The following is a 19,130-nucleotide window of genomic DNA, read 5'->3' on the forward strand; positions in this document are numbered from 1 at the left end:
CTTATACCTGTATTTCAGTGCCGCCATTCGCAGGCTGAAGAGCCGTGCCTGCGCCTGCGACTAACGCAGCACCGGCGGTGTTTGAAATGGCCTGCGCTGCTTGAAGAGCTGCCTGCGCTGAAGCCGACTGAAAAAATAGTTTTGTCCAATAAATTTGCAGTTGTCGTATTAACAGTATTATTCGGTATTTCTATAGGACAAATACCTTTTAAGTAAATTTAACTATTTGCTATAAATTTTAGGTATGTCATGGTATCTTGTCTCTCTTGAATTATATTGAGAAGAGCAAATACGTTAAATCCAGCCTATTTATGCGTAAATCACAAAGATACTGATATCATCATAGTGCAAGGTATTTTACTAAAATAACTTTATAATTACTTGAATTTTAAATTATAAAATCATCCCGACAAATCCTGCATTACCACGTAGATGTAATAAAATAATTTCATTAAAGCAAGTATGTAAGAAAGATAACCGGTCAAAACCGGAATTTGTTTTTTATCCTAATAATATAAAATGAAGTCTCCCCGCCTATATATCTATAAAAAGGTTTTGTGTATGGTATTTACCAAAAGATAGCGTGTTGACTGATAACAACGATTATTGTTGTTCATGCTCAAAAAATCCTGACAAAATACACGAAATTCACGCGGCAAAACAACTTATAAAACTAAGGCGGTTTCAACCTCGCAGTACATAAAGAACATACAAGAAATGAGCAAGAAATCAAGACTGAGCATTATATAGCGACATTACGGTCACGTAAGAAGAAAACGTGCTCTCTAATCTGTCGTAAGTCTTACAACAATAGACGCAATACGAATGGGGCTATCTCGAACACGCACCTTGTCGCACAAGATAACATTGACCCCACCTAACAAAGGTTGCTATAAACTTATTTTGTATCGTCGGCCACTAGTAGGGGATTGTTTTGCGCATCGTGTGGAATATTGTACATAGAATAAAGTCCTTATTAATATAATATATATTTCATCACATCATACGTAATGCTATATCTACAGTATAATATGTATTTATCTTTTCTCAAATATATAACAATTATGGTAAACATAAATGTTACAAAAAATAAAAATACTAGTATTTTTTGCTGCAAAAAATCACCAGCAAAACAGCGGAATAGGTTTTTTTTTTAAATTGAAGTTAATATGTGTTTGACCATTGGCCTATCAACTATTATGAATGACATCCAGTTTCAAAAAATCGGACGAAGTTTAAATACGAACTCAATAACAGGTGCGACTTTTAAAGTGTTAAAACGTAAACACGTCGAACGCAAAAAAGTACACACGTCACCGGGTGGGCACACTTTGATCCTACATTTTCACATGGCTTTGTGTCCGGGGCTGACAGGCGCAGGCCAGACAAAAATAAGGCTTTAAACATGTCATAGTAAGCCTGCCAACGACGGCAAAGGCTTCGATACAAATTCGCATTGACTCAACCTGCCTTTATCCCTTGAAGTTTAACGTTTTTTTTTCTTTTCTGTTCTGTTTGAGTCAGATATCTTCGGTAACTATTTTAAAAGTTATGAAATGGACAACAATACTAGGTGTTCAGTAATATATCTAAAAGGCTTCAATCAAGTACTTAGAGAGAAGAGACAAACAAAATAATATCTAAATGCAATTTGAAAATATATAATTATTATTTCGAATGAGCCTTTTATTATTAATGTAACAGGATGCAAACAGCAAGGAGGCTCACCAGATGTTAAACGATACCACCGCCCATGGACACTCACATTGTCAGAAGGCTTGCAAGTGCGTTGCCGGCCTTTTAAGAATTGGTACGCTCTTTATTTGAAGTCGTATTGGTTTGGAAATACTTCAATGAATATCAATTATTAAAAAAAACTAAATGAGTTTCATCTATTTATTACAAATAGATAAAATATTAAGGCTTAAAAACTAATTTAATTTATTATCGAACCTCTTTGAAACGCATTGAGCATAGATAAGTGAATATTAAAGGTCTTACAAATTTGTCAAAGGTAAAAATAATTGTGAGCGAAGTTTCTTTAAATTATTTCCCGTTGTAAGTAGTGCCAAACTCGAGGTTATTTAAGAGAACTTATTCGCAGGACGCAATCTCTCAAGTCGGCTACTGCCAGACGACAAAATAACTTTCTATTGGAGAGTTCTATTCAGCGACCACAAAAACCTTTTTGCATCGCATGATTGATCAAAGCCTTCGCTACACTAAAAATGCATCAGTGCTTATTGAAACTGATGTGAATTTTATTTTAAGTAAATATTTTTCATGAATCTTTTGAATGGAATAGTATAAATGGGAATAAAGATTAGCACTATGTTAATGTTCATCGATTTGCGGATTTGTCTGAATTTTACCATGAAATATAATTGCGAATTTAACGAATGTTGTGTCATAATACAAAGTAACGTCGGATATAGGAGGTGACAGAATCACGTCAAAATACGGCGGCAGGAAAAATTCAAGATAATTTGGTATAAAATAATTTTTGTTTTAGACTGACTAAAAATACATAGAATAAACTTTTTTGTATAGTTATTATTGTTACATTTATGAAGTTATCACACAACAGTACTTAGATTCGTTCATTCAGATTATGGACGACAAGTGTACAACCATTTAGTAAGTATTCAAATGAATTCACCATCCAAGAAGTTAAAAGGGTTTTACTGCTCCATAGGTGTAATTCGTAAAATACTTCCTTAAAATTTAGAAGTTTTAGATATATTATGATTACTACCACGTGTGACAGATACAAACCACTGACATCGTAAGGAGCTCTTACCCCGTCACATCAAATAGCTAAATAACTCCTCAAATACGTATAGATAGCAAATAGACAATAGACTAGTTGTATCCGTTTTGAGTTTAATCATCACATTAATTAGCAATTCTGTTTACTCTGACGCCTGTTTGCAATACCGACAATTAGATCAAACATTATATCATTAGTTGACAAACATTGTCTGTTGTTTATGCAAAGTTTTGACATAAATGCCTCTTTCTTAATAACAACAGGGCGCGTTCGTCAACTTAGCATGACTATTTATTTAGTTTTTAAATAAAATAAAATATGTTTATTATGGAACATAAGATAGAGTATCACTTATTCCACGTCATTAAATTTGAATCTGTAGGCATCCCTACTCATCGGCAAAGACGACAGAGGGTGTAGGCCGAGAGAAAAAGCCGGCAAAAAAAAAATTCTCGGTACTCTTTTAAAATAGCAAATCATCAAACAACACTTATTTTAAAACAAATATCGCAAATTAATTAGAAGTAGCCTGTCTAGCACTAGTCCCAGCCCTTTTTATCAACTATATAATCGGTAACTTTATAGTAAGTCTTTTTTACACAGCTTTTCTTTAAGACATTTCTTAAATTTATTAAAAGGCAGAAATAAAAGAGCCTCTGGGATTTTATTAAAGAAGAGTTTCCCAATCCCTTTTCCCAAAAAAGAATTACTAACTTTAGATAGTCTAGTACGTAACGTAATAGATACATGTCAGCTGTAAAGTATGCGGAACGTTAGACAATTTTATAATTAAAATCCACATAACATTGTAATAAAGCAGTGTTGGCCTAGTTTATTCAGCAAAGGCCTTAGACCTAAAAATCGAGGGCATGTCAGGCACAAAAGGCTGATCACCTACTTGATTCCTTATTAAGAAAAACACATATAAGATACTGAAATCTGAACACCACTGGTTTTTATAACATTATGATTAAAAGCGTTTTAATTGAGTGTAGTTTCTTGAATTTACGAGTATGATAGACGCAAAAATAAAATCACGTTTTAAATTCTTTAAAAGTTTTTTTCTAAGCAAAATGGATAGTTAAGACTCTCGAAGGTAAGACTCTAACTAACACTCGTAAAATGTAGTTATTTAAACGCTAAGAGGCCTTTTCAGTAAGACTTTCTTAGTAAGAAATAGTATTTTAAAAAGAAATACGCATTACTTAGTGGATACTCTTTTAATTCTATTTCTTTTTTTTAAATTAGTCGCAGGCCCACGGATGTCGGATTTGACACTGGGTTCTGGGGCTGGTACTACTCTAAGAGGTCTTTGCTATTTAGATTTAGAATTAGTAGCGGGGCCCGATATGCCACTAAGATAGGCATACGAAGTTCACCTAGGCATTGAACCCAAGAGCTTGCGATTGCACCTTCAGTTTGGAGAAGCTGATAAAACATATTTGTAATATAATTTTTAAGGTGATTTAATTTTAAAGGCAAGGGATTTAGACCAAGTTAAACAACAATTTTTATTATTATGACATCATCATTATTATGACATCGTGTGCCTTTTTTATATGACTGATAGTGCGAGTTTATAATTAATCAATCTGAATGTACCACTATCTTTGTAATTAAACAATTTATTATTATTAATACACAAGAATTAATTCCCCTACTGCCTTTGTTCACCATTGCTTATGAGAATACGATCGTATTCTGACTTAATAGCTACAACAAATCAATATGAAAAAGGCATCTTACAAATGTATGTTTATTGGAGTCTAAAAGCCGCTTATTGATGTTCACTTAATGTTTCACTCACATAAGCCTATGAATATACATATTTCAAAGAGAATAAAGGCAAATTGTGCCGAAGCGTAACTAGAATTGTTGCTTTTATTTTTAAGCTTTAATTGTTCGCCATATACTATTTGAGCAAGGTCCGAAAATCGTTCTATTTTTAAAATAATAAAAAGCCATACTTTTGGACTTTTCCATTGCTGTTGCATTACGGAATTATATAAATAATAATAATTAAAAAAATCAGTGGCGCTACAACCTTTTTTAGGTCTGGACCTCAGATTTCTGTATCTGTTTCATGATCATTTGTCAATCTAATAGGCAGGTAGGTGATCCGCCTCCTGTGGCTGACACACGTCGTCGGCTTTTTCACAATGTTTACCTCCTTCATCGTTGGAGCAAATGTTAAATATGCACATAGACAGAAAGTTTATTAGTGCACAGCTGGGGATCGAATCTACGACCTCAAGGATCAGCAACACTGCTCAAATAAAAATAATAAAGCCCCTTTAAATCCATACTGTTAAGAATTACATATTAAATGGGTGTTAGTTTTGGTATTATACACTTAGTCTACGGTCTACTATGTTGTTTCTTTGTATTCTGCAGTATGGACGCCATTGGATAAAGGCCTCCTCCTGAACTTTCCATTTGAATCTATTCTTAGCTTTTTCCATCAAGATGCACAAATAAGTCATTTTACAAATACATTACGGAATTATATCTAATATATAAAATTCTCCTGTCGCGGTGTTTGTAGTTAAACTCCTCCGAAACGGCTTGACCGATTCTCATGAAATTTGTGCATATATATGTATGTATGGGTATGTCTGAGAATCGGACAACATTTATTTTACCCCTAAATTATTATTTTTAAAATTTTTAGATACCTAAATTTTTTTGATTATTTTTTATGATACAACACAAAAATACATATAACCCCTAATTTTCACCCCTCTACGATCAACCCCTATCATTTATTATAAATGATATACATGGCAAAGCGACGTTTGCCAGGTCAGCTAGTATTATATAATTTCGTAATGATTTAACGATGTTATGAATTAGTTTTACATTTATTAACTAGTTTATTCCATACACTTGAAACTTATAATGAAAATGCTTGAAATATCAAATTTAATTTCTAATTTCTAAATTTGATATTATAAACCGTAAAGTGATTTTAGGGTGTGTTCAATAGGTTACGCGGATAAACGAAACTAATTAAGCGTTTTAATTAATACAACATTGGGGTGCTGTATTACAATTATTGATTCCCTTTACCAAACCCTTAAGAGGATACCAAGATTCCCGTTATCTTTCGCCGTTATTAGTTTCCTACTTTTATTATGGTATAAACTTAGTCCAATTATAACTTCGCCGGTGGGGTAGTAAAATAAAATAAATTACTCGCAAGCATTAAAAGGGTTAAGTGTGAATTTCAGTGCCTGAGACGGTGAAAGACGGTAATTTCAGACCAAAAAAAACAAAAGTGAAATATATTTAGCGTAACTTAATCATCTCCGGGACGTACTAATTATGATTTGTGCAACTCCGTTTTGAATAGGAAGAATTATGGGAACGTAAATAAGAGCTTTTTGATTTATTTTTTTCATAAACACACTTTTTGCTTTATATAACAGTAATCTGGTTATTTTTTGTGTGAATTTGTTTTGAATCCTTAGAAAGAAAACTTAAAGCTGTGCTTATGCTATCTATTAAATTATCACTGACGCTAGAATAATAATAACGACATTTAAAGCTTGTGTATAACATAATTCAAATCTACACTAAACAGCTTTTTAAACCGTTAAAAGTTCTGTGTAAAGCTATTAATAGTATATAAAAGTTATAAAAAAAGCTACATTTTATACTAGTGTGTGGTGCTTTCATATGAATTAAAGACAAAAAGGGGTCTGTTAGTCGATTTGCTGTATCGCAATTTTTATTTCTTCAAAAATCCACGTTGAAACATTCATCGAACAATGAATTCACTCTCGGCACTGCAACCATACATCATTCGTAGTTCACTAACTCAATCAAATCTGTGCAACGTACGGACCCTAACATGTATGCGGGCAGTGAATACTGTTATCTAAATGCAACGAAGATTATAACAGTTCCACAGTTTATTCATAATTATTTGATACGACTTCAAATATCCAATGTTGCCAATAATTCTCATTGTATAAATACACTTAACTAAAGACATAACTAAACTCTATTGAAATTGTTTTTAGAATTCTAACGCAATGTAATGAATTGGGATATGATGAAATATGTTTAATGTGAGAACCAATTACTTAATGTATGCTTTTCAAATTAAGACTGTTCGCAAGTATAAGCGAAGTAGGTATTTAGAAGAAAGATAGGAAAGTATTTTATTTTAAATTTGCTTAGTCAACGTTGGCGTTGGCGAATAATTTTCCGCAAACCAAGTAATTCTTAAGGCTTTGAGGCACCCTTTGAGAATATCTACGCTACAGCACAGTATTTTAATAGAGGGTTTACTATAATCCATTGGTGACGTGTCCAATTTACCTGATTCTTGATGCATTATTATTGCGTTGATAAAGCATATTAAAATACTCACCGCATTGCTATGTGTCTGGTCGGTTTTGAGCTCTTTGTGATTTGAAAACTGTACATAGACAGCACGTCCCCTCAGTTGTGCGACGCAGCCTCCAAAGTAAGCGACCATAGCCACAGCTGATATCTCTTCAGCCATCTCTAAGAATGCCTAGAAATAAACAATTAAATCATTTTAAAAATGTGCAAAACCGTTCGTGTTTTTTTGTGACAATTTTAATTGTTTTTGTGGCACTTCAATAGTAAATATTATTTATATATGAAATGGTAGTGTACACAAAGCATTACGGAATAATTTCAGTGCAATTTCACGAGATCGCAGTATATAAATAATGATAAGTACAATAGAATGAAAGAACATAAATTGAGTAGCTCGAGCTACGACAACTATCACCTAATCTAATCGAATATACCGGAGTCGGGAGGGTAATATATGGGAATGAAAGATGACGCGTCGAGAGGTCTCGCTTTCGAGTTTGTCGTTCGTATATTTATTCCTCCTAATTCTACGATGTCTATCGTGGCACGTGAATATTTAACGAAATGTCCAAAACGATTTTATGTGAAATGCATTTGGAATATTGCAGTAAAATTGATAACACAATTTCGGAATATGCTACAGCGCTAGAATTCACCAGATATTGCTTAACAATGTTGCGTTAACGTAGCGTTAACGAGGTTTTGTATGTAGCACCGTAGGCTGCAATTAATCGGCTCTAGCAGGGTCGGGCATACATAAACTCGGCAACCAAACAACAAGACTGATCTTCCGCACGTGTACTGCGTGATTCTCTAAATGTGTTATGATTTCCCTGATTTCATAGAGAGAATTTACCAGCACCTATTTACGGGGAGCGCGGCTTTAAACCGCAGGATTCTGCTTTTGGCATTTGAACATAGCTGGCCGGTAAATACACCAGTAACAGACCGTGCAGTCAGCCGCAAATTAAATAGAATTTGTCTGCTGCTAATTAAAAACTAAATATATAGCGGTCGGAAACGACCGACGCATTTTAGCACTGTCAAGGGTAGTTTGTTTAAATAACTTCTGCTTTACAAGATATTTTTTTTTATCATTGAAACTTTAGCTCCTAAATAAGCATATACATAATATCAAACCTTAATTATTTATAACAGTAAAAACGAATGTCTAAATTATTTCCTAAAATAAACATATTACTTAAGCCTTTATAGTTTAATGATATTGTATAACCACAAATGCTAAAACATGTCAATGTACCTTTAAATAAAATCAACTAAACTTTAGTCACTAACATCAAATAATAGTATCGCATTCACGTTAATTCGTGCACAGTTTCGGGCTAAATGATAGCACACAAATTAATGAACGCACAGTAGCCGTAAAATGGTGTCAACTGCTCTTCGTTTTAATCACCGAGAGTGGAGGCGATTGTCCACTCACGTCGATGTTTGCCCACCTCTCGATGGATGGCTTTTTAACTCGACTGGGCTCCGGTTGCTATTAACAATGATACTTTTCATCATCCATCAAAGTTCGTTTCAAGGAGTAATTGAAAGCTTGAGAGTAGCTAAAGTTATATTTTGTTGACTTGTAATTATAGCGTAGAGGTATTTTTATTAGTGATAAACAAATAGGCAACTTTTGTGAGGTCTACTGATATATGAATAGAAGTAACTAAAATGGTAATATGTCGTGAAACGAGTATGCCACATTCTTGGCATACGAAGTCATAAAAGAAAATTGCTTGAAACGTTTGATGAAAATAGAAAATAAAAATCACTTTTCCGAGTGAAGATGTTAAAATTTAAATCCCGGCAAATCCGTTGACTTGAGATTTTTAAAAGTTGCACCTCGAACGAAGAAGTGAAAAGGTTGGGAAAATTGTATAACAAAAAGCGAGAAGGCTGTGACCGTTCATAAAAGGGGATTTGACTTATATTTTGTGCTGTAGGTGGGAGATTGTTTTCTCGCGCGGTACAATTTATGCGAATGTCATACGGGCTATTTATTAAACGGGATAACATTGTCATAGCGTCTGTCTTGCTGTTTGCGCGTAATAAGATTTTGTTTTTTATTTTATTTCTCGACAGTAAAGTTATTTTTAATTTGTCGACACCAGCTCGTAAATTCCACATAGGACAGTTACGCTCACGGCATAAAACCTACAAACTCGTTCCAATTTCAAACGATAAAAAATATGACCAAAAAGTTTCAATTTACTTAACTACCATCTCAAAGTCAATTGAAAGATCCAACGCTTTCGCTAAACAAACTTTACTAATGTCTGCTAATACGGAGTTAAATTTTCTGAAAGTTTACAAGAGTTTGCGCTTACTTAGCTATTTATTTTATATATTTAGAAAAGATAAATGTTGCTTTAATAATTAAAAGCTTTGTAAATTTTTCTTGTAAAGGAAAAATATAATTTTTATAAATATTTTCAAACATGTTACAATATATTATGTTAAATGTTTTGAAGTTCAAAAACTACCACAAATCACAAATAACTTACGCTAAATTTAACAATTATAACGATTTTGATTCACGTGAAAGCTGTAGCGACCAGAAGTGTTTAAATTCTGTAAATGTGCTAGTGTTAAAGACAAAGAGTAGAAAACAAGTAGGTCTGCCAACAATGTGTGGCCTATTTGCAGAAGCGTCACCCACTTGTTGTGTTTCCGGGCAAGCTTCATTGTGACCAGCTACATGGCCGAGTTAATATATTAAATAAGGGTTTACTATTGTTATTCGCATTTGTTTTTATGTAATGTTATATAACAATGACAGCTACGGTAAAAAAGGAAATCGTTGTAGACTTGTAGCGGATGCGTAGCAAAAGTGTAGAGGCAGCGTAGCACCTATTTACATTTAGTATTCTAACTATAATTTGTTCTTATAAAAGGTGCAACTTGTATACGAATATTGTGCCCAGTTTAGAAATATCATATTAGTTTGTTATACGCTTACGAATACATGAAAATACAATAAGGTTTAAACTTGTAATGAATAATAATAGCGATAACGGACACAAAGCGGCGCAAGTCGTCTAATTGTTGTTTAATAATAAATTACAATTCATTAAGACTGTTATCGGCAAGCCTTTGCATTTAAAATAGTTTGAGATCGTATCCTCTTACAGTAAATAATTGTAGTTATTGGTTTTCTGCTCGATACGGCTACTTTGAAACTGCTAACTAGTTGCTTCTGTTCGGATTATCCACGGAACTTTAGAAAATATTACAGTCGTTGCAGTAAAGATAACGGCGACTCATTAATAGAACTTTTTAGTTTGCTGTTTAGCTCATATTTCTTACTAGGAGTCTTAATAGTTTCTTAATAAATACTTTTATTGATATTAAAGGTAAAAAATTTAAAATATGGTAATTCCTTTACTTATGAATTTTAGACTATGCGACTGTTACTCAATAGCATACATATTGTAAGTTTTAATTGCATAACTTATACTTAATAAACACATAACAGATAATCATTAAAGTAAGAAAAGGCTATTAGCAAATACAACGTTATTCTACATGCCAAAGCGATGCCTTCAGGCGTCGTGGGGTTTAGTTGATATGGAACTGCAACGATATTTTTGAACTGATTACGTACGAGTTCGTCAAGTAATACGTTATTAGTTTAGTTGAGATGGATGCTTAAACGATTTAAGTGGTTTTGCTCTATTATGAGATGCAATTCGATATTGATTGTTAATATTATTTTGTGATGAAAGAGGAATTATCATTTCATTCATATTCATTAGGTCGTAATGTTAACAGACATTTTTAACCTTAAGAACAATGTCGGATTTGAAAAAAATCCAATCCACTTTTTATCATATTTGGATACTACATTGACTAAATATTACGGCTACATAAAAAAACAATTCCATGTGTTTTAAATTTCAAATTAATCAGTCTTTAAAGTGACGGAATTCATAGAAACATGTGATGTTTCTAGAAAACAGTGTAATTTAATGTTCTTATTTTTATTTTGTTTCCAAACAAACCCTTTTGTCTGCTTGTATGCCAATTTTCATAATAACAGAATATTAATTTAAATAGTTATCACAAAAACTAACATGATTATATTATTTCGAAATGGCTGTCCTGTAAAGTTTTGTATAAACTAGTAACTATTTGTCACATCCGTCACTATTCTATGACGATTTATTCATACTGTTCTGCACCGTATATTTACATAAGTAATTTTGTTTAATAATTAGAACTAATAATGCCTTTAAATTTAATATGTAGTGTTAACCGTGTTATTTATTTATATATAAATGATCTCATTACTCTTATACACACGCACACCAGTATTCTATACGTAAACAAACTGTCTACAATAAAATAAGAAAACCTTTTTCTTACCTGATTCTTTCCTTTGAGCACCAATACGTTAGTCACTCGGCCAAAAGGCAGCCCCAATTGAATGATCTCAGCTTCTGTCGTTTCATTTGGTATGTTCCGTATATGTATAACTCGGGACGGTTTTCCAACATTTTGCTCCAACTTCACCTGAAAGTAAATAAAACAATAGATTAGAAACATTCATGGTGTAGTATTTTGCAAAATACAGAAGGCAAAAAATACTTTTCTCATTTGAAGTAAAAGTAAGAATAAATAGTAATTAACAAAAAATGATATCAGTTCTGGTAAATTAAAGGAATATATATGAGAAAAAGTGTTTAAGTTATTTTCATAAACAGTATTTATTCAGACTGTCTTTAAACAGATGCAGATTCTATATTAAAGCTTTTTCAGGGATATAATTAAGTTATTCAGAATCTTAATATGCTTACGAATTAACAACCAACAAGTTTATTCGTACAATCTGTAGTCATAAATTGAAATTATTAATCTCCAAAACGTCCCATTCGCGTACATTGTTTAATTGGGAGTTACGTCTAAATGCCTCACAAAATGACCGCTCTAATATACATAAATAAACCTAGTATTCACGAGTCGGTTGGATAATTGAAAAGTCGATGTAGTATAATTGCCGGGGCTTATCGGTCCGGCCCGATGTGGGCGCTATTGTTCCCCGGAGAGCCTTTTGATTACGCCGACCCGCCAATATAATGTAGCCTTGTATGACACTTCACTTGCCATTCATGGGAAAAACGTACTTTATTATTTTTTGGGCGAATTTATGAGATGCTCTTGCTCATTCAATAGGTGTTTGTTGTGTTATTAACGAAGTAACAAATAGTAGATAAGTCTATATATAATTTCATTATTTGAAGAAATAGTGTAATTTACCATAAATAGAAAAACATGTAGTAAGGGAGTTACTCATACGAACTAAATCAATATAATTACACTGTTTTAACTAGAGCCGTCATTGGTATTTTTTGCTAAATTGTTCTACTACTTCTTAATTACTTTAGTGAATAAAAAACATATTTAGTTATAGTATTGTCTTTGATTGACATAACTTTTATACATTTAAATAAAAAACTGTTTTGACCGGATTTAAGTTGGTACGCGAAGCCATTGAAATCAAAAAACACCCCAATTTCAATAGAGAAGACGGCCTAAAATTGTCAAACACCTGGGATCCAATAATATCCAAATTAAAATCTCAAAAAGAAAAACAATCCGCGAAAATAGAGGACACCGTGAGCCATTTTTGCCAAAACCCTCCATCTTTTAGTCGATACCAACTCCGGGGAATTAAATACAGATAATGCAACTTTCTCTGCAGCTGTATACTTTTTGACATTCAACATCTTTTGTCTTCAGTCACCGTGACCACGCACGCTGTAAAGCACGCGAAACGTCGGATAAATTTAAAATTATGTTAAATAGTTGTAAATTTATAATGATACATAACTTCAATCCGGTCAAAACAGTTTTTTATTTAAATATTTAGTTATGATAAACGATTGGCTCAATATTTAAACAACCATAATAGTTTTATCGTATTTGGTAAGTGCTTATTATTACTTCATAAATATCATAATTTTTAAATTCACATAATATACACACCACACCACATAATATGTATTTAATATTTTTATTCACTTTTATTTTACATCATTTATGTATAATAAATTCTTATACAATTAATTTAAACTATTACACCATTCTTCGTTAAAATAGTTATATATGACAGAATTCTTTCAAAAAATAAAGAGCAAAGGAAAAAGCATAGTATAATACTATACGAATGTAAACGAAGGATGTGAACTTAGTATTAAGTAATTATAATATTAAAAATAAACAAACTATGTTACAAAATATCCTTATTAAAAACTTCCACTTTACATTGTTGCAAAGTTTTAAACTGTGACATCTAGTACTGAAAATTAACTGACAAAGTATGGTGCGGATCATTTACTCTACTTAAGTATTTAAGATCGCGAGAAGGGGAAACTTTTTACAAATGACTTAATGTAACAAAGTTAGGATAGCGAGATTTGGAACATTTCCCCGATTGCCTCCTTTTATCGATTCGACAAATGAACCTAATGTCTATTAGTTGATCATTGTCGGGTTACACAAAAGGGAACTATCTCGATAGTGGCTGAAAGTCGCCCAGTTCCGTTCCGAGTTTTCACATTTTTCACTTACGACTTAAGCGTTTATTCTACACGGAATGATTAATGATTCTCCTTTTATTTACGCTCTTTTATCGAGTGGTCAATGCTTTTACTTACGACAGCTTTAGAGTTTAGCTAGGATTATTCTTATGGTTTATGAAGTCCTCGATTTAAAATATTTCATTATACTAATCAGATTCAGTCATCATTAAATATGCGAGTGATTTATTTACAAAAGAAATTACGTATCGGTTACAGAATAAACAATAAGACGGAATAAGATTTTTATCTAATAAATAACTAGAATCCGTCAGATAATTTTGTGTTCCAACAATTCGAATCCGTAACAATCGACATCAAAAGAGGCAAATCTCCGTAAGTAAACAAATAAAAAATATTTCATCCAACTCACTTGCAAAGGGAAGAATAAATCGCGAGGCACGTTCGCCCACCTTAAGGGTACATTTCAGTATTTTCTTTCGCGAATGAAAACAAGTCGCACGTAAAACGTAAAGGACATTGCTATCGTCGGGTCAGAAAATCTACGAACGATTTTCACATCAGACACTTTAAATCATTCGCTTCGTCTCACATTTCACCCATAAATATTAAATCTTGGGATAGAAAAAAGAGATCATATGACATTTCCCTGAGAGAGTTTCCCGGAATCGGTCAATTTTCCCGATGATCGCGCCGATCGTGTTTATTAAAATATTATTTTTCACTTGATCGCACTCGATCCAGATTATGAATAATTCCGGATTTTCTATCATTTTATTATTTAGAAACTTTCCTTTTCGAATCAGAGTGCATTCACAAGAAAAATAAACGAATTTGGTCATTAGATATGTTTTAAGTATAAGACATTTTACCAAACGTAACCAGTTCAAATAAAAATGTACAACTATGCAATGTTAAATAAAATACTCTAAAATAATTATGGTAGGCAAATATCAGGTTTTAAATAACAATTGAAACCTTTTACAAAAATATTGAACACCATGATGCCTTTTTTTTGACGAAACAATTCAGGCTAACTTTTTCATCAAATGAATTCACTTTAGTATATTAAACATTTAAAATATTTGAAATTAAAAAAAAATGCATCTCTCTTTTTAATTTGTGTACATAAATAATCTAATTTCGTCGACGTTTTCTACAGATTATACATGTATCCGAAAAATGTATAATATTTAATACTGGTTAAATAAGATCTTTTGGATTTGCTTTACTGATATTCAGGTTGTGGAACTTTTAATTGGCCGGTCGCAACTTATTGTAATCAAATAGACGTCTTGACTTGCAAATTGCAGTAGACGTCGAAAACTTGTAATTAAAAGAGATTTTAAATAGGGAAACAATCAGGTAGCTTGTTTATTTTAAGAGTGCCTTTCTTAGATTATTTAATTAACACTTCTAAAGTAAAAAATTTATGAACTCCTAGAAGTAGAAAGTTATAAACTCAAACCCTTTTTTATAATCCTATCGGTAAAGTTACTTTAAAATATTAATAAATTAGGTTAAGATATTCTATTTGGAATAGTTCCCGTGTGAACCATTGAACGTGTGGGCAATCGGAGAACATACGTACGGCTCCAAGAATAATACGTAATTTATAGTAAACTAACAGACCGTCCAAGTGTTGCTGTGGCTAAGATTTTTGTTATATTACATAGTAGCAAACTATTCAAGGGAAACGGTAGGAGAACACCAGTAATGGGGACCACCATGCTTTTTTGATGGTTATGCCATTAAATTGTAGCTTATGTGAAACGTTAGTACTTTCAACACAGCGCCATCTGTTAGAATTGTGACTATCAAATAATAAACAAATATTTTGCAATAAAATAATATTGCGGGTATAAATTGAGATGTAAGCTATTAGCTATCCTATCTTTTAAGTTGGATCAAACTACACACGATGTGCAAATTTGATTGATATCGGTTCGGTAGTTTAGGAGTCCATAGCGGACAAACAACGTGACACGTAATTTATATATATTAAGATTAACTTAAATGCTTTTTGTTTTGGTAAAGTTGAAACTCTAATATGCGTCTAAAAGGTTTAAGAAATTAATCTAAGTGCAATTCCGACCCTAAAGCACTAAGAGATTCATTTCCAACGAACGTTTTATAATAGATCATCATCATAAGGAAACCTAATAACTTAAAACGAACATGGGACTGCCAAAAGACACTGTAAGGAATTTTTTAAATTTTCAAATGTTTTAATGTAAACAAAATGGATGAATTTGGGGTAATTTAAGCGAGTCTTAATGAATATTCAGAGTACCAGAAGGGTGTCGCAAAAAGGGCTGTTTAAATAATCTTAAAGAGAAAAAACTGAGAGCAATCGTAAAACCATAGAATAGCAAATAAATAAAGGACACGTTCCTATTTAATTATGAATTAGGGGCGGGCTGTAACGAGATCACAATGTAATTAAGATTACTGAGGCGAGGTTTTTTCCAGAGCATTCCTAACAAGTGGGTAAATGGTCGGTAAAACTAATGTGGACATGTTTTTTTTCTTATAGAGCCAAGTAATTCTTCTTTGTTATATACCTTATATTACCTCAGTAGTTTATGTAACGCGTTGAGCATTAATTCCTAGGTTAGATCCCTGAGAAAGCAATTGTTGCTTCAGGTGGCATCATCAAGAAAACTGTGTTTCTTTCTTTCACTTTGAGAGAAGTACGATACTTCACACAGGAACTATTTTTAAATAGATTAAACTTAAACACACAAGATATTTAGTTGTGTATAATTAAATAACGCTATGATTTGTTTTTAGGCAAGACAACTCATTTGAGTTTATTGCCAGTTCTTCTTGTCCATTCTCCGATTTGAGAACTGGCAGTAAATTTAAAATTAAAAGCATTTAATATGTATTTCTTTATTGACGTTCATGAGTGTACATTGTGTTACCTAAATGAATAAATTTACTGAATGAAACTGAATAAAATAACATAAATTATATATAACAAAAATACTAAAGATATAGCCAAAGGAATACGTAATACATAATTTAAGTTTTTTTAATACATAGCAAAATTTGTCACATTTTGAACAAAAATATTTTTATTTCTATTAAACACCGAGGTAAGTGCATTGGACGATAAAACCCGTAGAATAAGCGACACATAAATCGCAATATAAAAAATCAAGCAAGACAGTTTATGTAACGAAAAATTACAGCACAAGCAAAAGATAAATTGCATTGAGAGTTAACTTCTCAGAAATCCTACTATAACATTTATTGTGACACCAAACAATGTATTTTGCCCCACCTGCGAAAAATACAATGAACCAACCTAGAAATGGAAAAACCCAAATGGCAACAATGTTTATTTTTTCATTACAGTTGCATACGCTTTTTGTTTAGCTACAATTCTGTTTAAATACACAGTCCATTCTTTTAACTATCCAAACTTTTGCGGGAAATTTGTACACAGACGCGTGTGTTTTTTATTGGATCGCTGTAAAAACTGAACTGGTGCTATGAATTTATTATTTTACCGGTGCGAATGTTATTTACATGCTATGTTGAATTGATATATATTTAAGAATTGAATTAGAGAAACGTAATAAACAAATGAAAAACAGTACAGTATGTGTGTGAATATCTTAATCACAGGGAACTGTTCATAAAAAAAATTATGTGTATTTCGTACGCTAAAATAAACCTTTATATATAAAACCCGAAAACAAGCAAATGAGTCAAAGACTCCTTTGTTACGCGACCCTACGATTATCAATTCAATTTGTACCCTTAATAAGAACCATATACACTGTAAAATCCAAAAAGTCGGCAAAAGATTAATAAAATTCTGGTCTTAAAAGCCTCTAGGGATGTCCCTTTACGACATGCTGGATCTTTACGAGGGCCTCTTTCATTTAATACCTCGCGTTTATATCCATTTACAATATGTATGCCAAGGTAATTATGAACTTTGAGATTTGTGCTTTGTAATGCCGTAATAAAGGTAACATAGGTACGAGGCATTACCTCGAGGCAATTGCTATTTCATTTACGTGGACTTTGGATTAATAATACTTGTGTGTATAACGAAAAAATACGTTCTTGCGTTATATTACTTGTTTGCTTTATTTATTATATACATGATCTTAAATAGAAAGAAGTTGGTGTGGTGGAAACACAAACTGGACACATTTTTTCTGTCCACCAGGACGTCGAACATATTTATATTAGCTTAGATTATTATATTTATTAGAAGTCAAGATCGATTCAAAACTTAATTTGAGGTTCTAGTTTTAGATTCTCGAGGGTATAATTTTGATTAGCTTTATTATGCATTTCTTTTCAAGTTGTCTATTACGAGTATGAGTTAGCTTAACAAATCCTTTTTTTCACTTTGATGTGATCGATGATTTACTTGCATTAAAAAGGTGATATAAGACGGATTTTTAATGAATGAATAACAATTTCAAAGTTCAAACCTTGAGTATTTGTTTGTAAAATAATTTATACAAACAAATACTGATTTCTCATTTTTTTTTAATCTAAGTGGTCGAGGTCACATATAAAAACTTACTTTTTTAGCAGCTGAATCCTGATTATTATTATCAGCATGGTGTGGAGCAGCCGGCGCCATGACGGTCACGCCACTCTGAGACAGAAGCTCGTCGGAGCCCCTCTGAAACAAAGAGAAATTAATTGAATTTAATTATTCATATAAAAGGAAAAGTACAGATTACCCTGGAGGGCTCTAGCGTACTCGAATTTCTTACTGTGTTTGTAAAATCGTTTACATTTGGCATTCCAGTGCTCTATACACCAAAATTTTATATGTGAGAATTAAATTAATTTTCATCAAGAATGATTTTTGTAACCTAATTATTTTGTAGTATATTTAAAAAGTTATAACAAGTCTATATTATTGTTCGTGTAATAAACGTGGTAATACGGCATCCTTGTGGCATTAGATGTCAAAAATCAAGGACGAATGACAGGCAAGGATGATCTTAAAATAAAAAACAATCTTAGTTTCATGAAGAATTGAAGTGAATTTTAGTACTTTTCTATATGTAAAATGTAGTGTTAATAAGGCATTATTGGCCTAGTGGCTTTAGCATGCGACTCTCCTCCCTAAGTTCGATCCTAATGGACATTCTGTCTATGTGCGCATTGACCACTCTCTTGTACGGAAACTGACACCTTTCAAATTAAAAAATCGAAGATATGTCACACAGAAGGCTGATCACCTACTTATCTATGACATATAAATTATCAAAGAAATCTGAGGCCAAGTACCATAGGGTTACCACTGAATTATTATTATACAAAAATATGTAAAATTCGTGAAATTTTTATCTAGTTCCCAAATATTAATATATTATTCGACATATTATGATTTAAGTCGAGCTATATCTCAAGAAATATTCCTTGTTCTGATGTATGGCCATAGCTTACAGTTAACTGTCGGAACTTAAATT

General features: G+C 32.3%; 1 protein-coding gene across 8 annotated transcripts in view; it reads right to left on the reverse strand.

Annotated features, from left to right (window-relative positions):
- LOC125056328 (polypyrimidine tract-binding protein 2) overlaps positions 1-19,130 on the reverse strand; it is a 344,301-nt gene that overhangs the window by 31,148 nt on the left and 294,023 nt on the right. For 7 of the 8 annotated variants that reach the window (XM_047659383.1, XM_047659380.1, XM_047659385.1 and 4 more), the window contains 4 exons: positions 18,230-18,331; positions 11,501-11,647; positions 7,149-7,295; positions 8-127 (listed from right to left, as the gene is read on the reverse strand). In XM_047659383.1, coding sequence (XP_047515339.1) covers positions 8-127; positions 7,149-7,295; positions 11,501-11,647; positions 18,230-18,331 — 516 coding nt within the window. The remainder of the gene's footprint in view (positions 1-7; positions 128-7,148; positions 7,296-11,500; positions 11,648-18,229; positions 18,332-19,130) is intronic. The other variant, XM_047659381.1, reaches the window with a different exon arrangement.

Source organism: Pieris napi, chromosome 14 (genome assembly GCF_905475465.1).
Source record: "Pieris napi chromosome 14, ilPieNapi1.2, whole genome shotgun sequence".
Taxonomy (NCBI): domain Eukaryota; kingdom Metazoa; phylum Arthropoda; class Insecta; order Lepidoptera; family Pieridae; genus Pieris; species Pieris napi.